Raw genomic sequence first — 23418 nt, forward strand, 5'->3', positions numbered from 1 at the left:
CGACTAAAATGACCGAGTGGGGTCCAAACGGACCCCAAAATGTTTTGTTCATAAAATCTCAGTTCCAATTCCTATCTGTGATCATTGTACATACATTGCTTCGTCAATGTAAGAGGAATATTTCGACATGTTAAGGTGTTGCTAATTCCACCTCATTATCATACTTTATGCAAAAGATCAGAAGGACCATCTATTGCACTAAACCTATTCTGACCAGAGAGGGGGATTTTGAGGCCCTCAGCAACCTTTATGTCGCATAACTCATGAACGGCTAGTGCTAAAGCTACGAAACTTGGTAATATATCACAAAATATTGTTAGCAAATTTTTGTTGTCAATAAAGTAAATTTATCATTATTTGTGGTTGCCATGGCAACGGAATTATGACAGGCACATTTTTGCAAGAAATTGCGAATTTCGATTTAAACAAGGTTTTCTTGGTAAACAATGCTTATTTTCTTACAACAATGAAATTCTATGAAATTCAATGCTATTTTCATGATTCAGAATTTAAAATTTATGCTAATTTCATGACGTCATTAGTCAAAATCCAAGATGGCTGCCCTTATTAGCTAAATGACGTCATAATGTCGTCATATCATTTGGTGATGACACAGAAGTTTTTATGAGGATTTCGTTTTACATGTTTATTATCTTCTGAAAGTTTGGTGGTGATACGATAAGTAGTTAGGGAGTTAGACTCAAAAGTTTGTTTCAAAAGCTGCACTTTTTTGCTGGGGTCCGTTTGGACCCCAGACGGACTGATCACGGACTTTCTTTATAGCTTCCACAGTATTGTACCAATCTGCATAAAAACTTAGGAGAAGGTAAAGAAGATATTGGCTGACAAAGTCACGGAAGGAATTTTCTTCGGATTAAAAATGTTCAAATGGTACTTCAAAATTTACGCCTGGGGTCCAAATGGAGAGGTCTTTGTCGACTTCTGTTCCGTTAACGACATGGTAATGAGAGACATCTTATTCCCACACAAAAAGAGCCCCCAAGTTGACCAGTATTTCACTTAATAGATTCTTTTATAAACCAGGTAGACCGCATTGCAATTTCTAGAAGGTGACGTGAAACGCTACAAGACTGCAGAATTAAGAGAAGTGCAGATGTTTGCTCGGACCACAATCCACTCCTGGCTGCTTGCGAGCGTCAGGCACTTCATCTGCCCGGGGCCGTTCAATTCCCCAACCCTCTACCACAGCTTTCAAGGTTGTTTTCGTGACTGATCATTCAACTCATCCGGTTTGTGGCAACAAACACACTCTCTAATCGATGTCATAATGATGCAATTCCCGCATCGGCACCAAACTTGCAGTTGACCTGGTCCTAATCGCTAGCCTTCTGTCACATCCATGCCGTCACACTCCCTGTTGTCTGTGTCACTTTAAAAGCCCCCCTAAGACGTCCAAGTTTCGGGCTTAAAACCGTAAGGCTCGATGCTTTGAGCACCGGACACGAAGGCGTCGTCGTCTGCTGACATGGCAGTTTGCCCCATGGCCTCATGCTAAAATATGCGAGGGTCCGCATGGAGGATTCTAATACCGGATTACAATAAATTTGTTGCCAGGATGACCCCTTACGTAATTCAACGAAAATCTGGTGGATTCTTGTACATGAAAAACCACTTTATCGGCAAATAACAGGCACTAGTGCTCTTGTCCATGCCTTTAAAGTCTCAACCCCAGCTGAACATGGTTAAAAATTGCTACAAGTATTATTCTAAAAACCTCTCGGTGACTTGTGATTGACTCTATTGTACTTTTTCTTTCTTAAAGCTGCACACCCGGCTCTTCTTGGCGAAAAGTTTGTTGTTTTGTGCCGTCTTTCTGACCTTTCTGTTCTTGATGAGCTACCTACCTAAAGACCAGGGTGTGTCTTGGGATCTGGCAAATTTTAGGGCAGCAGTCAAAGGGGTAAACGATGATGAAATCACACTTCCTAACACCAGGGAGCCGCATGCGACACAAGTAGGATTTAACATGACGAGGGAACTCATGAGACTCAACCCAAGAGTAAGTAGAGTCATTTTGCTAAGCATGCCAAAAACGGTTTCTTACTTTCACAGTTACCGAAAACAATGCAAAGAAGGTACATATCTAGAATATGCGCATCTGTATTTTCTAATGCATCATTACATTCAGCAGCGTTTTATTGTCTAATTATGGTAGTCATTAAAAAATACCTGTAATGTCTCATAACGCCGGGACGGTTAGAGCCCCCAACTTAGGTAATTTTTTTTCGTAGTTGTCAGCGAATCTAAAAAATAATAAGAAGCCATTCAATTTTCGTGTTGTCATGGCAACTGTTTATTGATACATACACGGAAATCTAAAATTTCATTTCCAACATTATATTTTCTTACTACATTACTGTTATATTCTGACATAAACATAACCTGGTGATCTTAAGTATATCTTTTAAAGCTATAATGAATAATGCTAATTTGATGACGTCATCGGCTTAAATGCAAGATGATGAAGCATATCACATAGTTTTTATTTTAGAAAAACATAAAATGAACTTTTAGCCTATTGTCATTGTCTTTTTCAATTGTATGAAAAAATGCATTTTTGAAAATTTCCGTTGGCACGCAAAAAGATGTAATGGTTAGCTACAATGGTTATTATTTATTGTGTCGTAGATCTTTTCAGCTCTTCCAGAGGAGTTTCTCCCCGATTACAAGAACCCATGTTGGTTTGAGAAGGCCATGAACGGAAACGAGGACGAGTCGGTTCAGGAGAGACTGAAAGAAAACGGGACGGAGAAATCTCGTTTGAGGTAAAAGTGTTATCATAAGCCCCGGTCACAAAGCGCGTACGATTCCTTGCGATTCCTTCCGATGCGCAGGATAAGCGCAGTGCGTCGTAAGTCGGGGGAGAATCGGAAGCAATGGTTTAAGTATATAAAGCCGTGGTCACAAAGCGCGTAGTGCATCGTACGATGAGGTCATAAGAGCGTGCCTGCGTCAATCGCAGTGAATCATAGTAAATCGGGGAGCGTCGTATGGCGAAAAATAGAGCTGAAATGGATTTTGAACATGTTCAAAATTTCGCTATCGTCGTAAGATTTTATTTGCCCCCATAGCAATACTTCATTACGGCAATTTTTGTCTACTGATGAGGTTATAGATTTATGATTTTTTAGCATGATGTGATGATTTCAGTTTTCCCTGATATTGTCGATATTGACGAAAAGGGGAAATATATCAGTCGCAATTGCCACAGTCGCAACCAGAGAACAGCGCGCCCCGCACAGGTGATGCAGACAATTGTTTGATCGCTTCATACACGTGAGTTTATAATTAGATCAAATCTCAGCTCTCGTCGGTCTTGGGTCAGTTTACCATAATCGTAATAACCATGGGGACAACTCGAACATAAAGGCAGGCTCTATGAGTCAGAAATACATATGATATAATGCTTATCATATGATTTTTGTATGATGGCATCTTTTTGTTGATAGCATATCATGATACGATCTTCGAAAGAGCCTGACACGTAGCAGGCCGAGATAACCATACCAGTACTCACGCTTGATTTGAACTTTTGCTTGTAATACTCTTGTTGTCATGGTCTTTTTTCATTTATTTTTACAGTTAAAGATATTATAGGAAGGTATTTAACAGCTATGTCCACATTTTGTTGGTTAAAGAAGCACAAAAGCGGTCAGACGGCTATACAGAAGAGACACAAGTAAAAAATCTTGCGACGCTGGAAAAATTTTGAACACCATCCGATGCGTTGCGATGGCTTGCGATGCTTACGATTTTCTTGCGATGTACTGTGCTCATTGTACGATATGCGGAATAGTCCATCGTAAGGAATCGTACGCGCAATGTGACCGGGGCTATAACGCCATTCAGACGGGGGGAGGGGCTTTTGAGGCCTACGCTAACTTAGATGTCCTATAACGCCAGAACGGCTTATGCTAGAGCCACCAAATTTTGTGAGTTTTCCTAAAAGTATTGTTGGCAGCAGCTTTAGAAAGATTGACAAATTTTCCGGTTTTTCGTGATGCCATTGCAACCGTTTGTTTACAGGCAGTTTTGCCAAAAATCGCTAATTACGGTTATAACAATGTATTTTTTATGTTTATTTGCTGCATTACTACAATTTTCTTAATTAAGTAAAATTTCATGTCATATATGTATTATCTTTCATAATTAGATAAGCATAAAGTATGCAAATTTGATGACGTCAACAACCCAAATCAAACATGGCGGACCGTTTGGCCAGATCAAGAATAAGTTGCTTATTATGCCTTATAATTTGTAACTACCTGGTATCTTTCAATCCAGAAACCATTGAAATGAATTTATTTAATCTGTTTTCATTGCCTTTTATGATTATTTGTTGTAAAAGAATATTTTTGAAAAGGTGCTGGATTTTATGTGATGGAGCCCAACTTGTATCTTAGATGTGCCTGATGTCAATTTATGACTTCGTTTTTACGTTATTGATGTTGCTATCTGCAACACAAGTCGTAATAAACATTATCATTTTGTAATCTGCATTTGCTGTTACATTTTGTAGCAAAACAGTTTTCTGAGAGTTCCCTTAATTCAAAAGTCCGGCCAATACAACCAATCGATGACGCCATAATTACGTGACCATCGTTTAGGAGTTATAGGAATTTGTAGTCGATGGCTTCAAGGCTTCAAAAGATAACCACAAAAGCCCGTTCTGAGTAGGGATAAGAGAAATTTGATTATAACCATGATTGAAGCATGCTTCTCACAGAATTGTGGAAAGGTGTAAAACAACCCTCAAAGCTTTCATGACACGTTGGCTTTTGCATGTTTCGTCCTTTATGCAATAGCCAACGAGAAACGTGAAAGCAGATACACACAGATACGCTCACAAGCACACACACACACACTGACAACACACGCATAGACAAACATACACACACGGGAACATAGCCACACACAATGACACACATATTCACACAAACACACAAAAGCAAGTGCGCGCGCACACACACACACACTCATTTACACAAACATGCATACATATATAGACTACAAAGGCCGACATTTGCTTTGGTGCAAATAAAGCATATTTCAGCCATACCTATTCCCATGCAACATTGGACTGTTCCAAGTCACCCCTGCGCAAAAATGGAACATTTTAACAGTTACTTATCCCAAAAAGGAAACTAATATTGTAAATTGATTCCAGGTCAAAACGGAGCTTGGTCAATATGCCCCGGGCCCATTTGGAAGAATATACACTTTCACAGGAGCCCCTTTGCATAACAAATTGGTTATTAGAATCGCGGCAGCTTCTATTTTTCCAAAAGTGAAAAAAAAGCATCGCACCTTCCATTCAGAAAATATTCATCATGAAATTACATGAAGCCATTCAACAATTTCCACTACAACGACTAGAAAGGCCGACATTTGCTTGAGAGCAAATGCAGCATATTTCATCCATACCCCTTCCCACGCAACATTTGACTGTTCCAAATCAGCCCTGCGCAATAATGGAACATCTTAACAGTACATTACCCCTTAAAGTGGACTAGTATTGTGACTTGATTCCAGGTCAAAACAGTGCTTGCTTCTATTTTTCAGGAAATGACAATAATCACACCTTCCATTCAGAAAATTTTCATCATGACTGAAAATTGTTGAATGTTTTAAAAAAGTATAAGCTGCTTGTGATGTGGGTACATTTATTATTGCAGTGAACTTTTTTTATTCAAGTAGAGCATACGATTTCATAATTATCAAGCAGGTGCAGGTCCTGTGTAGTAGGAGCGTTTGTTTTCTTCAAGCTGTAAAACCGTTAAACTGTTTTACTTTGTATGCAATCAGCCATCGAGCCTAATCTTATTTTAGTGTAACAACTTCCTGCCAGACCCGGAAGCTACGATTTAACCTTGTTCGAGGATTTCTTTTTGGAAGTCAGTCTGTTCATACCCTAGCGCTGAGAGTGTTTTATTGGGTAGAAACTCTGGCAGTTTAAAGTTACTTACAATTTGAATGTTCAAAGTGTATGTCAAACAACAACAGTACTAGAAACACCTACATTTTGCTCTGGAGAAAATACAGCACTATTCTTTCCAGTCCAGTGATAGAAATGTGGCCACTATAGACAGGTGGTCGCTATAGAGAAAATGCTGATCTATTGACTATGAGCAGAATACGTTACACATGATTTCAGTACACTGATCTTTACTCAAATAAACATTGCACAGGTAAGCCAATTGTTTAGAGGTACAATTAAGCTCAAATAATTCTGAAGAGAAATATTGATGAGAAAATATTCTGTCTAACTTATGATTACGTATCAAAACTAAACGCAAACTGTCTAACTAACGTACCTTTCGCCGACTTCATCAAAGGGCCGCGGGCTATCAATCAAACACGGCTGATGATTAGACTTAGAGTTTCAAACAGTCATGTGCCGTGTGCCAGTTGACAGCGAACTTCAATTGCTACGTGATGTATTACATTGCTTGGACTTTCTTCCCACAGCGGTGCTTCTACAAAATATTTACACTGCCACACTGAGTCCCAGATGTTGCATAGAATAGAATTTGACGCAGAACAGCGTTTTTGCCGGGTATTTTTCTTGTCCGTGGGTATATCAGCGAGGCGGTAAGGCAGGGTCTCAGGGTCAATATCAGACCGTCAAATAGCACGGCGGCTAACGGCGCAGCGAAGATACTAGTGCTATAAATAAGCGCTTCAACTTAGGATGGCAACCCGGACAATATTTAAAGCATTGTTGAGCTGAATTAAGTTTATTGTTTATGAGGTTTTAGTTGTCTTTGAAGCTTTGACCCGAAACATTTTTACGTCAAACTGCTGAAAAGAAGTAAGTGACTGCTACGATTATCGTAGATATGGCCCTAAAAAGCTGATAAAATAAGCTTTCTCAATAGCCTAAAATGCAAAAGCTTCCGGGGGCTTCGCCCCTGGACCCCGCCGGGACCTTCGGCGGCCCCCAGACCCCTGCCCGACGCTTTGAAAAAAAAACCTGGCGAGAAGTCTGTATAGCCTGAGTCTTCAAGTTACCGTATTGTGTGGTCCCGCTTATGAATATCAATTCGCCTTCGCTGATTGGCTGGATCATTAATTTTTCTACTATTTGATTTTGGACAGACGAGGACGATGTGGCACTGCACTCAAGTTTTTTGTAACTTATATTAACAATGCCACATACACGGTACAGACAGAAGGAAAGTCGTGTAAAGTGCCTTTCCCAAGGGCAAAACGTCAAGGGCAAGGTGGGAATCGAACTCAGGACCAAGGGTTCCGAGCCGAACGCTCTACCAGTTACGCCACGCCCGACGCCACGATCATTAATTGAATTAACTCTGCCTGCCGGCTAGACGCAGGTGCAGGTGTCGGCTACTTGGGGTGAACGTCCGAAAGGTCACGGCATGGAGAACAAAAGAAAACCAATTTCCCCTCAAAAAAGTACTTTATGCCAAAAAATTTACTTGGGTCATTTTACCCCTATCCTAAGCCTATCTATACCAAATGTTAGGTCATTCACTTGTAATACCAGGGTACAGGGGGGCAAAATATGCCGTTATACGACCGTCAACAACAGTCGCACGGAGCTAACAGCGAAAATACCATCGCTAGCGCTCCAACTTTGGATGACAAACCGGACAAAAGTTATAATTACTGTTGAACTCAGTAACGGTAAAGTTTGTTTTTAGTTGCCTTTGACGGTTTGACCTGAAATACTGTTGTTACGCTAAACTCCTGAAGAGAAGTTAAGTGACTGCTGCAATTATCACAGAAATGCCCCTAAAAACTGATACAATAAGCCTTCTAAAAAGCCTAAAGTGCAAGAGTTTCAGGCGGGCTTGGCCTCCTGGGACCCCCAACGGGGCCCTGCCCCTGGACCCTGCCGGGCCGGGGCCTTCGGCGTTCTTCGGCGGCCTCCGAAAAAAAATTCTGGGAACACTGCAGTATATACGGAATCGTGGGGCCCCGCTTATGAATATTAAATAGCCTTGGCCCTCTTCGCGCACAGGCGTGGGCTCTGTGCGGGGTCACGGTAGGTCCCGTCATGAGGCCAAAAGAAAACAAATTTCCCCTCAGAAAAGTGCCAAAATAAATCATTTTAAAGTAGTGTATGTCAAAACTTTTACTTGGATCATTTTACCAACTATCTAATGCCTATCTACACCAAATTTCAGGCCATTCCATTGTAAGACCTGGGTACAGGGGGCCAAAATATACCGTTTTGGTCAAAACATGACCTTTAAACCTCAATAAAATCATTTTAGAGGCAGATATGTACAAACAGAGAAAAAAGGCATAAAGGTATTGGCCCATTTTACTCTTGTGCTAAATTTCAGGTCATTCGGTATAGAAACGGCGGAGATAAATCACTTTGAAGATTTGACAGGAGAAAGAAAGAAACATTACGAACACAATATATTTCACCATACTATGTATGGCTAAAATATAATAAACACACATGATATATACACACTCATGTTTCAAGCTTTGATTTATTTTTAAATTGTAATAATCCATTGAAAGGGCGAAAACTGTACGTATGATTAGCAAATTATTAAATTTATTTTAGTGACTGTATTTTGATCTACTTCCGCTTAATAAAGTAATTATATCGATAGTTATTGTCAAAATGTATGGATTGGTACTTACACCCACTCCTTTTTAGAAAAGAACAAGGCAACCTAGCTAATTCCCACATTGCAAGTTTCCTACAAGAGACATGATAACTAAGTAAATCAATGGTAAATTTTAAAAAAAGCATAGCGAATGTTTGAATTTTTAAAAATTATAAAACTTTTGAATTCCTCTTTTACTATATAGGTGATTACTGTTTTAAAAGTCAGATAGCTATAGCACCTAGAGTTCTATGTGATGATGGATATAATACACCGTAAACTAGCTTACTGGTCAGTGACATTAGTATGTTCCAGGACTCGTGAATCGGATCCACCCTGTGCCTGTTTGTCACCTGTTGTGATTAATTCGAGTGGAATGATATGAAATATCAGCTTGGCTAGAAATTATGTAGTAGTGTATACATAGTAATTATCCAATGAAGTATATGCAATATGAGAAATACATTTCCTAGTCCGATAAGCAAAAAATACAGGGTATTAATCAAAACTACACTATGAGCTGGACCTGCTTTCATTGACCACAATTGAAGTTTTGCACAATGTACAGCATTGGGGGTGGGTGCTGGAACACACAAAACTGTTATTGGACCAGTTCAGAAAAATTGCTCGCCTTTCCATTTTTTAATCTACTCACTTACTCACTCACTCACTCACTCACTCACTCACTCACTCACTCAGTCGCCAACTCACTCACCCTCTCACTCAGTCACTCAATCACTCACTCAATCACTCAACGACCCACTCACCCACTCACTCACCTACTCACTCGCTAACTCACTAGCTATCTCACTTACTCACTCACTAATCAATTCTTCGTTTCCAGATGTTTACCATACGTCTATATAATAGGCCAACCCAAGTGTGGAACTACAGATATGTTCTACCGCATTGTTCAACACCCAGATGTTGTTAAAGGTAGGGGAAAAGAACCCCATTGGTGGACTCGACGTCGCTTCTATGCAGGTAAATATGACATTTCATTATATGCGATGAAGTCATAAAATTTATTCGTCTTACCCCTACTTTAAGGGCGTGACTTTGGTTAGGTAGCATATCAAGCATTGTATACAAATTAGACCCGTATTACAAATTGTTTTTCTTGTTTTCGCTTACACCATATTTAAATACGACATTATAATGTATTGGATACTTAGATCAAACACAAGAAAATGTTTCTCCTTCAGGTTTTGACAAGTACCTAGATTATTTCAATGAAGCGGCTCTGAAAATCGTCTCCCGGATTAAGAAAAGTTTGACATCTTCGGAACAAGAAATCGTGAATCACGACGTTATTACAGGTAGAAATATTTGACATGCCATCATACAGTCAATGCAAATAATCATCCAGATGGCAATAATATCTACACGCAATGCTATTTATATTTTACTCCATGTAATGAATATGCTTGAAATATATTGTTTTCAAATATCTATGGATGAAATATATTGTTTCCATATATTAGTCCAATACTTTAGGTATGGGTTGAAAATGTGTTGTTATGTTAATTCATTTTAACTCTCTTATTTATTTTAGACGAGGCATTTTGGGGGCTATACCCTGCGTGTAAAAACGTGATAACCGCAAAATTTAGTGACAGATGATTCAGACATATTTCAGTATGTACAAAGTATCTTTATTATTAAACTACACTGACATATTTGCAAGCAAATACAGCGTGTTTCACCAATCTCCAAACCAACATTGATATTTCAAAGAGTGAATTTTGAAACGCTTACACATGTGCGAGAATGAACTTTTTGCGTAAAATTATCAAGTTCAAAACACTTTCACTGAAAATCGTATTAAGCATATAATTCCCCTGGTACAAAAATCATTAAAAACATATAATTTATGTTCACCCGATCATAAATTACATGTGCTACACTTATTAAAGTGCAGATGAGGAAAACAATGGAGTTATAAAATTTCCTCATTTATTATGCAAATAAAGTTCTCATACCTGGAATCCTGATGAATATCCGAAATCGTATGACATAGCGAATACGAAACGTTTCCAAGTAATTCCGGACAAATTTATGATACTTACTCAAATACGACGTATCATGTTAATCCGACCGATTCCGGTGCCGTATATGTCTCGGATACAAGTTCTCAAATCCTTACAAATACGGCGGCGTATCTGGATAAATTCCAAATCATAGCCTTCTTGTTAAGTTAAAAACAATTTTATTGCAATCCATAACTGTGGTATGATTGAAAGACATCCTTTATTTTGAGAGAATCATTAATTTACGGTGCATTTTCCAAGACGAAGTGACAAGGGTTATTTTGCTTACCATGCTGTACAGTAGAAGCCAGTGCCTCGACACTATGGGACAACGACCATTGGAGGCGGGAGCTGTGGGACACTAAGAACAATGAACCGCCCATTCTGGTGGCCAATCTGATCCGAGCCGTGCAGCCAAACGCCAGGTTTATCGTCACACTTAGGAACCCCACAGAGAGGTAAACGTTTTGGAAATATGTCCATCTGTGTAAGGTGGGGACACTTATCGTCTTTTCTAGAGGTAAAATTATTATCTAATATATCGGGTTGCATACTTCCTGATAGAACAGGAAAAATCAAAATCTGTACTGACTTGCAATTTCTTGTCATAAAAGAATATGTGCTAGATATAGAGATTTACTTGCATCGTTTTCGAATAATTTATTGTAAATGTATTGGACTAAGCTCGAATAATTCCTTTGTCAAGTGGCAGAACTTAAGGTAAATGTAAACTTACAATACATTATACATCAGTATATAAAGGTAGACTTTAATAGCGACTAAAGGTAGCTGCTAATCGTCTATTGAGTACAATAATAGCATGAATGCATTGTCAAAACAATATTGCCTCAAATATCAGCAAGGCCAAAGTTTGATACCAGGCACAGCCATCTGATGTGGCTGTAGCTTTTAAGTTAAAACAATTCGTAAAGATTAGGGCACATCGGATTTCGCCACATCGAGTTCAATGGCCTACCTGTTCAAACTCTACATTTGCCGTGGTAGGAACACATTTACCCTCAATAGGCTCCACTGATATAAAGGAAACAGGTGACTCAGGCTCTAAATCTAATGCCTGCTTTATCCTAATTTGGCGGGCGAGCTTCTCTATGGTGCCGACTTGCCCGGATCCACCCACGCCCCCCCCCCCCCCCCCCAATTTTCTTCCTTTGTTCACAATAACAGTTTTATTCATATTGTCAGCATTGTGCCTTAACACAGGCGGTCATCTCCTTATGTGTACCACGTAGGATGATTTTTAGCACGCATGTTTAGTCAATTTGTCGAAGATGTTTGACAAATTTTCGTGAATTTATCAGGCATTGGTGACTTTTCGTCGTGCAAATAAGCGAAGTATCTAAAGCTAAAGGCAATGCCCGCCGTACATGATTTCTTTGTCCTTCCGTTTTTAGGAGGCCATGTCTGCCCCTTTTTTTCTGAAAACGTTCGTTGCAAAAGTTGCGAATGAGTTGTACGTGCTAACAACGTACGATTGACAAGTTGCTGTATGCAGGCCGTAATTACACGTGCTGCTTACGTACGGTTTCCTTACTTACTGTACTCGCTTTACGGGGCACGCGCGTCGCTCGCACTAACTCGTTCTCGTACGGGTGTGGGGGTGGTAGGTCAGTGAATCCAAAGCCCGAACGCAGAAAAAAGTTCTAAATCACTTAAAGAGCTACGACGTGTCTGCGTGCTCCCAAATCCGTCGGATTTCGTACCATCTCGCATTTGTTAATGAGATTGTACTATGTCTTGAACATGGACGAAGTCAGAACTGACTAACCCTGTAAAATGCTGGGTTGCGGGATATATGTCGGACATGAGTGGAGTGGACGGGAACACTGAAAACAATAATATCAACAGGAATGTGGTGATACACTAATCCGAAAACTACCACAAGAGCTACAAAGTGAACAGACCAGTCTTATTCAACATAATACAATAATTTTGACAAAGCTGAAATCGGGCGAACCTCGGGCGAAGGGCGGCAAAGGCCTCCGAGTTTCAGACTGGAAACCTTCAGTCATGAAGAATATATAATCTCAAGCATCCAAACCTATAGCAAAATAAAATAGATAGCAAGTACTGTCTTCGTGTCCAATTGCCTTACATCATAAAAGGTACGCAGCTTTCTTAGGAAAGTTCATACAGAAGTCTTTATTATCTTATATTTCGGAACAAACTGTTTAGTAAAGATGAAAGTCCAAAAACAAAGGCACGTGTTCAACACAGGTGTCAAATTGATTAGGTGACTGTTAAAATTCTGCCGGAGCCCTCCCGAGCTCCCAGCGACACCAGCACAACGCTCGCCCAAAGCACGCCAACCTTGTTAAAAGTCGGACGGAATATCGTACGGTTATTTCAGAAAGCCCGAACGAGTATGGCGCGAGGCAGAAGAGTTCGGGCAAAATCTAAAAATCTAAATGAATGTATTTAGTCTATTTCCATTGCATTTTGTCATTATTTGTTGAAAAAAAAAGGTTTTGTGAAAAAATAATTCAAGGTGGTGAATATAATATCTTACATTTTATGACGTTATTTTGACGTCATTGATGTTGATATTGGCAACACAAGTTCGAACATCACCATGCTGTTATCTGCACTTGCTGTTACATTTTTGTAACAAAACTTGAAGTTTTCTGAGAATTTCCTTTTTGTCATGGGTCTGGCTAATGCAACTAAATTGATTACATCATAATTACGTCATATTACGTCATCGTAACGTCAAACGTCTTTTCCTTGTACGGTAATATGTCGATATCATTTAAAAAATGGCGACGAAACAACACGTCGTTTAGGAGTTATAGTAGTATAGGAGTTAGGAGGGACCCAAACCCAAGTCCATGGATGACCATTAAAGCCCGGTCTGAATAGCGTTCAGCAAAAATAGATTCTGTGCGAACTTTGTACGCCTTTTTGAATGAAATAGTTTTGAAATAAAAGTTGGGCTTATCCTTAAAGATGACAAGTCTTAACTCTATTTTCAATCAATCAATTTGATAACCCCGTTCCTCATGTTGAGAGCCGCATAAACATCAATAGACTAAGCTAATTCGTTTTTCAAAATCAGACATCCAGGTAAACAACATTTAAATACAATTCAATCTCTACAGCTGGATAATTCCATACAAATACAGCTAATTAGAAAAAAATGGTTAACTATTAAACTATAAGCCCCACTACAGTTACAACCAAGATGCTAGAGGGGCAAAGCGTACAATCTGTCCCAACAACAAAGTAAGTAAAAGTCCCAACAGCTATCTACAATTATCTATCTATCATTAAAAATCATGAACATGAATTTAACCTCAAAATTTGAAGCTGAGCTGCAGGACCGTAACCAGCCATTATTAAGCCCATTCCCGAACTAGATGTGACCCCTACCTATCGACCAAATATCATTAAGATCCATCTACAACATCTCGAGGTATCTTGTCTACAGTCAAACGCACTTGCCAACTTCAGCACCGTAGATAAAAGGCGGGTAAAGTATTTTCGTACTTAACCTTCCTCTCCACAACCGCTTCACACCTACTAGATATCGTGAAAATACACCAGCATCATCTTAAGTTATGCTGTTCACAAAGAAGCGCACAGAAATACAAAGCACACTGCAGTGCAGTAGAAAAGTACTAGATATAAACCGTTTTCGAAGTTGGCCTTTCTTTCCACAGCCGCTAAGCACCTACCAAAATCACAAATTCCACCAAAAATTCCATTTAAATTGCTCATTATATACTGTTGACCTACATAATAATACCCCCTTAGGAATAACCGAAAACATAGCCTTATTTTCGAAGGGAATTGACTTTCTCAATCTTGAGGTTTTCAGCTCCCATTACATTGGAATGATTGTCAGCTAGCTGGTTGGAATCTACGTATACAAGACTAATTTAAGGACTCTGATTTGGTAGTGATGTTTGCAGACTAGGTATAGAAATCGTAGAATAAAGCGAATGACAGTTAACAGACCACATAAGCATTTGACGGTTCGAAGTAATGTGCCCTTTTTATTCAAGTTGCCTTTGTGCAAAAGAAGGATATAGTGTTTGTAGGGTAATTTTGTCGCTTTGGTTTTGTGCTCCGCTCACTTACGTAAGCAGGTCTGGTGCTTCGTTAATAAATCTATAAAGTGGAGTATAATACAAATACGAACGTTTGATTGATTAATTGACATTGACGCAGAAAAATGGAAATTATAATCAACCAATGTTAACATTCTATACTTTTCTTGCTATATTTATATACATACATACATAAATACAGTTTTCTTATCTCCTTACAGGTTGTACTCAGAGTATCTCTATTTCCGTCAACCTGAGAAGTCCGTGACCAATTTTCATGAGAGGGCTGTCACTCTTATCGACAACTTTAAAAACTGTCTCAGGAATTATTCTGTTCGCTCATGTGCTTATAGGCGAACGAGTGAGAAGCGTGTCGAGGGAAACGTAAGTTTCATACCTAAAAAAAATCCACTACCTAGTTAGTTGTTTATAACAATGTTGATTTCTTTGTCATTCCTTCCTTTCTTCTTCTTCTTTCAATCAAGACAGCCACCTTTATTTTGCTGATGATTATGCTACCTATAGTATGAAATATAGTAAATCAAACCAGTCCTAAAGGCATTGCGTGTTGACATTCAGCTTTGGCCTAAAGGAATTGCAACATCATTGCGCAAAAAAAACAATACGTTAAACAAATGCGGTAAGGAAATTATTGTAGTGAAGGTGTCTGAGTTACTCTAATAATGTTATATTTAGGAGAACTGAAACATTTCATAGTTTAAAACGCAAATTGTATCCTTTTTTTTTTAAATTCCGTTCATCGCGTACATATCCGTCTGATTTACATGCAAACTATACCCACGCTGTTTTTTTTATACGGTATTCCTGCTCAAAAATATGTCAACAAGATATACCTTTATAAATCAAGAACAAGCTGCAGGTTGGGAGAATAAACCTACATGTTTCTTCCTAGCATTAAAATTTATCTGCAATATCAACAAGCCTGGCAATAAAAAGTGTTATTGTCATGGCGACGATGGGCTCTAAATAATTTTGAACATAAGAAAACTCAAATTGGGAATTGACTGAAAGTTACTGTCATGAAGACATATTATTCAGTAGTTCCAAGGCCTGGTCATAAAGATTGGACTTACATGCACTACTGCAGTCAGCTAGTAGATCTTTATGCATACAAATATTTGTCGTTTAAAGATGGTTTAAACCTCTACTGTAATTAGTATAGGTATACTGTTACATAAACCCTTATCCTGCTGGCAATTTTCTAACCAAATACCCCCCCTGTTCGTGGCTTTTTTTGGTTACTTTGCACCTAAGTAACCCTATAATGTTATACATCAATAGAAAGCTGAGAGTTTTTAAAACTGTATTGAAAGTTTTACCCTGAGTCTTAGAAATGATACGCAAGGGTAATAAATCAACACAACAAGTTATCTTTATATAATTTTGTATTATAATACCTGGATTTTATAAATAATCTTAGTATTAACACTAGAACATTCCTATGAAATCCTGACAATGTCAGAGCCACACATGCGGCAAAAAATACCCAGGTATCACTGCAGGTGAATTTATGACTAGGTATTGCCGTGGTGCTGAACAGGCTGTGCAATAGAATAATGTAACATATGTTCAGCTCCACTTGTCACTAATTTTTTGCCACATCCAGGCACTCAATGAACTCCACAAAAGTGCAAGAGGTCGAATTTGCAGCTTAACAGCCTTTCCTAAGTCGTTTTCTGTAGCGTGGGGTGAATTTCCATAAAATTGGTAAAATTTACGTGCATGTCTTCTTTTCTGATGTTCAGCAGCATTACTTCACCATTCTTGCCCCAAATGGGATGTTCTGCTTTAGAATATGTAGGAAAAGGCTCCTTATACACTTGTAACCAAGTTAACTTTAAATTTATGCTTGCGCAGCCCCTATTGTAAGTTTTTTGGTACTGCAAAGTTAGAAATAACGTAAGCCCAACCTTTTATTTCATGGTTCATTAGGTAGACAGTATTTCAACAGTCTTTTGTTGACCGGTGTAATTGTCATCAACTTTCAATGGAATTTCCAGAGTAGTAATAAGTTAAGGTTTGTGTTGTTTCTTAACAGTTTGGCGTTGGTGTCACTGTTAGATTGACTAATTTCATTTCTGCAAAAGGTGTTAGATTACTTAGATTAGAATAACCTAGTTCCCCCCTCCCCGGACGAATGAAACAGTCTAGTCTGGAATGTGGTGATGGAGTGATTACACACGTGGACTGAGATGTGTGTGTCAGTGTGCTTATTTATCATATATCTTTAAGTAAAGAGGGACCAGGAAAGTCAGCTTAGCAATGGTAGCAGAGGGTATACAACTCTATACATTTAGAGTCGCCGGTCCGGGTCTCTGGTTTCGACAGTGCCCGATTTCCCGGACGTTTTCTGTGCGCTGGGGAGGGCTTTCCAAGATGGGGACGTGTGAGCTGACTCGCCTCCCGGCTTGCGATGTAGAATATGGCGGACGAGGACGGCTACGACAAAGTCATCGCCCGACTGGACGAGCGCCTCCGGCGTGACGATACAGGAAGACTATGGGAATCATTCGTGAACTTTGACAGGTTTCGCCGTAACGTTACCAATGACATGTCGGTGACTGAGTGACTGCATCTACCGATTTTATGTTCTATATCTATGTTCTAAACAAGGCGGGCGACTCGACCCTCTTGTTGCTTGTCCGCCGGGTGAATCTCACCCCTGATGAATCGAAACTTGTTCTCGCCGGTCTGGATTGTGCAAAGGAGGGTTTTCTGATGGTCTTGTAGCGCCCTGTACGTTGGACTCCGGTTCGGACATAATTTTGATGCTTTTTCGATGCCTCGTGTCAAACAAGACATAGCCAATGTGGCAGGCATGGAGGTCACGAAATGGAACCGGAAACACACGCCAGCCGGGAAGGGTCGGCGTGCACAGGATTGCGGCGCCCATGAATTCCGTGAATATAGTTCAGGGTGTTCGGCGGGAACCTGGACATTGTAGCCGGGCCAGATCAAGGAGGGATTTGCGAGAAATGGAGACTCCTGTGCTGTCTTCGCTGTTATGAGAGAGGTTCGTTCAGACATTTTCTAGACTCCTGCCCAGATGCGACGACAGAGGAGGCCTATACAATAGAGACTGACGCTCAGTTTGCCGAAGGTACAAAGGTTAATGTTATAGCATACTTGTTAAGAATTCCACAAATATTGTATTACAATGGTGTATGTTTGGAATAGACTTGGTATTTAAAGAAGTCCACATTATCAACAGGTGTTGTAGAAGACTTGGTACGAAGTCCGTATTATTGACAAGTTTTGTAGACGACTTGGTAAGAAGTCTACATTATTCATTTATTGATAAGTGTTGTACTAGACTTGGTAAAAAGTCCACATTATTAATATGTGTTGTAATAGACTTGGTAAGAAGTCCACATTATTGATAAGTGTTGTACTAGACTTGGTAAGAAGTCCACATTATTGATAAGTGTTATACTAGACTTGGTAAGAAGTCCACATCATTGACAAATGTTGTAGTAGACTTGGAAAGAAGTCCTATTTATTTACAAGTGTTATAATTGTAGACTTGGCAAGAAGTCCACAAGTATTGTATTACATTGTTGTGAAGATGGAGAAGTTTAATGTGTAAGAGACTTGGCAAGAAGTCCACAAGTATAGCATTACAGTGTTGTGAAGATTGTGATGTTTAATGTGTAAGAGTAGTTTAAGAAGTAGTCCATAAGTATTGTAATGGATTGGGTGATAAGAGTGCATGGTGAAGAAGAAAAAAAACAATAAGGACACAGGGGAAGTTTGATGAGTATTGCACTGTAATGAAGATAGAGATATAAAGATGAGAAAAGTGTTAATGTTTGTAATATACTTGGTAAGAAGTCCAAAAGTTTTGTAATACACTGTTGTTGAGAAGAACGGATTGTACGGTCATGCCAACCTTAGATATACTTCTTAATCTACCACTTTATTTAGTACATGTAGTCTACTTAGTGTAGCAACAACATTTTATATACCTCTCTCTTGTTCTAAAGTTATATTGTCTCTGTAGAAGCTTAGCATTCAGTTTATAACTGCAGTTTATGTAATCTTTAAATTATGTAACATTTTTTAGTTCTATAGTTTCTGACAATTTTATACACTGTTAAGTAGATTTCATTGCTTCAAGTTACTAGTATGTAAAGAAAAGAAAAGGGGAATGTTAGATTACTTAGATTAGAATAGCCTAGTTCCCCCCTCGCCGGACGAATGAAACAGTCCAGTTTGGAATGTGGTGATGGAGTGATTACCCACGTCACGTGGACTCAGATGTGTGTGTCAGTGAGCTTATTTTTTATATATCCCTAAGTAAAGAGGGACCAAGAAAGCCAGCTTAGCAAAAGGTTGACGTGAAAAAGTATATTTTTTTGCATTGAGATTGGAGATGGATAGAAATATGCTGTTTTTGCTCATAAGCAAATGTTGGCCTTCTAGTTTCTTTCTTTTCTCTCTTTTTTTAATTTTATTTCTTTTTTTCTGTCTTTCTCTTTTCTGTATTAATCTTTTAATTTACTTCTTTTATTTTATCCCTCCTCTGAAATCTGCATTGGTAACATATATTTCTGTCTCCAGGTTAGGCTGCGGCTTGGGCTGTACGAAGTCTATTTACGGGACTGGTTGTCTATTTATTCCCGGGACCACATTTTCGTACAGCGTGTTGAGGATCGTTCTAAAGATCCGTACGAGGCCATGTTAAGCATCTTCTCATTTCTGCAGCTTGGTTAGTATGTTATTTTAAAATCTTTGGAGTCTAGTACAATGTAGTTTTGGGTTTAGCTTTTAAATTATCAGACAAAGAAGGTTAATCCGTCAATAGCAGGTAGGTGCGAAGTAATTGATTTAGACTGCCGAAATCATGGATGAGTTGCAAGATAGTGTGTACTGTGCATGTGTAAATTAGAGACTTTGACATACTTTACAGGACCTGTACTCCAGGGAGAAGACGCCATATTCCGCCAGAATAAGAAGAACGCTCGTAAAAGAGAGTACATTAAGTTAGGTTCGATGCTGCCAGAGACGCGGCATATTCTGAACGAGTTTTACCGACCGTATAACATCCGACTTGCGGCACTATTAAACGATACTGGATTTCTTTGGCTAGAGAATGAATCTGTCTAAGATGATCGATATCAAAACGTTGTGCTGAATAACCAGCATTAGATTAATAGATTTTCCAGACGTAATATGAAAAAGGAAGGCAAAAGATAGCCAGATAGTAATCCATTAATGTCATGTGACGGTCAGTCGTCAAGAATTAAAAACATTATATGAGTCTTTATGGTTTTTGGGGGGTATCGAGCAACAGTATGTTGTTCGCAATAAAATCCCTTGTTAAATATTTAATCTGAAATGCGATTTCAAGTGGCTTCAATGCTAACTTTTAACTGAAGGAACTAGTATACATGAAATAAAACATTGAGTGACAATCATTTACACATGCATTACATATGTTTTTTTTGTTCTCCTGTCAATTGGACAAATGAGGACGCAGACAGGCGTTATTTTGCCTGTTTGCCTGACCTGCACATGACTTTTTATGGTTATGGATGGGTGTGCAACTCCTTCTCCACCCTCTCGTCTACTGGTGCACTTAGTCTCACAGGGGCAACTGTATGCAACGTGTGAGGCGGCTCCAGCAGATGCAGCTTTGTTCGGAGTATCCGTCTCCTAGCAGGACTTCCGACCATGTATGTAAGGGGTTCCTCCTATATAGCTACCCCCGACTGCCATGGCGGGTGCCGCTCATGCCCGAACATGCCCCTAAGGTCTGTCTCGGCCACGAAGCCTCACCAAGCCACATGAAATATGTACAAACAACACAATCTGCATTTCTTTAAAACAACTTATAATTAGCGATAAGGAAAGAATATCATATCAGAGATCTTTTAATGCTTGTCTACTTACACGTTTAACTACAAAGTCATGTCGTTTTGTGGATGAAATATTGGTTTCAAGTGTCTGAATGACATGTAGTGGAACGACTAACAGAACAGGTTTGTTCCGGCGATATCATTTATGTGAGCTATTTGACAGTGATGACTAGGTCGTCAGGCTGGCTGCAGTTCTAGAGCGCATAGTAAAGCAGATAGTGGGAGACAGAGGGTGGACTACGGTAGCCAGTTTATTTCCATAACATGTAGACTAGCACAGGGTTCCAGTTCATTCTTAGCCTGGCAGTAAGTGTTGTAGTGCTGCATGAAATGTCGCCTTGTAAGATGGGTGAAAATGCATTTTTGAAGACTTCGTTTAGGTACTCATCATATCATGTAGATGCTCTGAGAAGCCCCAGACAGCCCAAGATCAAACAGATAACTGTAATTAGTCTGCTATTGTTGTGTAATAAGTGTCAGCAAGATGTCATTCTATGCATTGCTATTTGATGAACTGATGTTGACAATAGCTACAGACCCAATAGCAGGTACATGTAATGACTAACCCCAGGGCTTTCTTTAGGCAATTGTCTAGCTGTGTGTCTGGAAGAACAGAACAGAATAGATTTACGAGGCAGGAGTTGATCAGAGAGGCAACCAGAGAGTCGGACATGTAGCCATAGACTGCTTGCCTTACGGAGTCTCCTGTGCTTAGTGTACGGAAAAACCCTGTCTCTGTGTCTGTTTTGTTATCCCCGATGTGTCAGTCTTCCGCCGATTTAGAAAAGAACCTGGGTTTTAACCTCTGTGACATTCTGTACGAAAGACATTTCCGTGTAGAGATAGAGCGTAATCACTGCAAAGCTAACGTCATCATAAAGGTAACATGTTGCCTTAACCCTCAAGCACCCGACCTTTTTTTGCGACTAAAATGACCGAGTGGGGTCCAAAACCCCAAAATGTTTGTTCATAAAATCTTAATTCCAATTCCTATCGGTGATCATTGTACATACATTTCTTCGTCAATGTAAGAGGCATTTTTTGAGATGTTAAAGTATTAAGATATTCTAACTTATCATATTAATTTATGCAAGAGATTAAAAGGAACAGTTTTGCACAAAACCTATTCTGACCAGAGAGGGGAATTTTGAGGCCTTCATCAACTTTTTTGGCGTATAACTCATGAATAAGTAGAGCTAAAGCCACGAAACTTGGTAATCTAACAAAAACCTGGACTGAACACAGACTTTCTTTATAGTTTCCACAGTATTGTATCAATCTTCCTAAAAAGCGTAGGAGAAGGTACAGCAGATATTGACTGACAAATTCACGGAGGGAATTTTTCTTCAGATCAAAAATGTTCAAATCGCACTTCAAAGTTGGCGCCTGGGTGTTTGAGGGTTAATAATGGTGAAAAAAAAGTAACGACCTTGGCAATGAATAAGTTATATAGATACGTGAACATCGGAGTGATCAAATAAGAGGGAGAATATCTCACAATGGCGATCACACGAGAACATGAACCACAACTTGGACTTAGCTTGCCTTTGTGTAATTTAACATATACATAGTAAGGATGACGGAAAACGGCATCAAAAGGATCAAAACGATTTTGTTTTACATAAGAACAAATCCTCAAAGTCTTAGACAAATACTTAAGCAATTAAACATACCTATTGGACTCCATTCAATGTTCAATATCGAGGGGCGATGTCACAAAGATGGACGGCTTCTCTTACAACTCAGAGCTCACAACTGGGAATGGTTACAGACAGGAGTTGGTTATCACCAACCAAAAATGCGCACAAAGCACCATGGTAGTTCCCTCGATCCACCTCTGGCTATATACATCACTAAATGGTCGTCATATCAGTAGGTCTAAGTTGTAGACTTGCATATCAAACTTAAATTCATAACAGAACGTAGATGAGCTTAGCATGCACCACTCAGGAGCTCAAACTGTACTCACATATCTACTGAATCCACCAAGAGTTCAATGTGTGAGCATAATGCTTTCAAGTTTCCATAGAGACAGATTCTCTCAAAATTCCAACTTAGCTCAAAAGCTATTAGAAAAAACAATGAGACCATACAGTATATGTTTAGTTAACAGGTGAACATAAGTGTCTAAAATTCATATGTTCTCGGATAATTCAGGAAAGGGCTGGGCGGGAAATATGACCGTGCTCAGGGAAAGATAAGCCACGAATAACCTACATGGGAGATTGGGAAAGGTAATGTGGTAAATAGGGTCAGAAGGATCAACATCAGGCTAGGGGCTCTGGAAAGACTCGTAGCCGTTGTTCTCTGGCAACCAGGGTAGAAACATCGGGTGCAGCTCTGACGTCGAGACTCAAGATCCAGGATGATAATCTTTACGGCAGCGACAGTTTCTGACTGAAAATAACCAAGAAACCTACTAATAATTGTACTAATAACCATACTAAATCCACACACGTACATGTACAAGGACGGGACGAAGCAATTTAAGGGAACCCAGTAAAGTACCCTGGTTACTAGAGGTCAGTGTTCAGCAGCAAGAGTCTTTCCCGAGCCTCTAGCAACATGCCCCATAAATCGAGTTAGCAGGCCCCGGGAGTTACGCGGTATAACTACATTGGCCGGCTTGCGCTTCGCCCTTGAGGACCCCAACAAACTCCTCGGGTGAGCGGAGCAGTACTAAATCCACATAGTCAGGCCTCCTATGATTTAACTATGACTTAGACCTGTTATGAGGAACTCTTCACCCCAGGGCTGCCTATTTTTTATAAGAATTTAACGGCTTTTATACGAGTTTAGAGAGAACTGGTTTATTTATTTAAACACACAA

At 39.4% G+C, this 23418-nt stretch overlaps 1 protein-coding gene across 1 annotated transcript; it reads left to right on the plus strand.

Moving 5' to 3' along the window:
* Positions 1-1987: 1987 nt before the first annotated feature.
* Positions 1988-19443, plus strand: LOC118407732 (carbohydrate sulfotransferase 15-like). The gene is made up of 7 exons (XM_035808251.1): positions 1988-2020; positions 2650-2786; positions 9457-9596; positions 9818-9931; positions 10944-11100; positions 14931-15093; positions 19291-19443. The coding sequence occupies exons 1-7, from the start codon at positions 1988-1990 to the stop codon at positions 19441-19443; spliced, it is 897 nt and encodes a 298-aa protein (XP_035664144.1).
* Positions 19444-23418: the final 3975 nt, after the last annotated feature.

Source organism: Branchiostoma floridae, unplaced genomic scaffold (assembly GCF_000003815.2).
Source record: "Branchiostoma floridae strain S238N-H82 unplaced genomic scaffold, Bfl_VNyyK Sc7u5tJ_1440, whole genome shotgun sequence".
Classification (NCBI taxonomy): Eukaryota; Metazoa; Chordata; class Leptocardii; order Amphioxiformes; family Branchiostomatidae; genus Branchiostoma; species Branchiostoma floridae.

Excerpts from the sequence above, each read along its gene's own strand:
- LOC118407732 (XM_035808251.1), top strand. The coding sequence starts at position 1,988 with ATGACGAGGGAACTCATGAGACTCAACCCAAGA. Across the intron at positions 2,021-2,649 it reads TCATGAGACTCAACCCAAGA|ATCTTTTCAGCTCTTCCAGA; the intron begins GTAAGTAGAGTC and ends ATTGTGTCGTAG. Across the intron at positions 2,787-9,456 it reads ACGGAGAAATCTCGTTTGAG|ATGTTTACCATACGTCTATA; the intron begins GTAAAAGTGTTA and ends CTTCGTTTCCAG.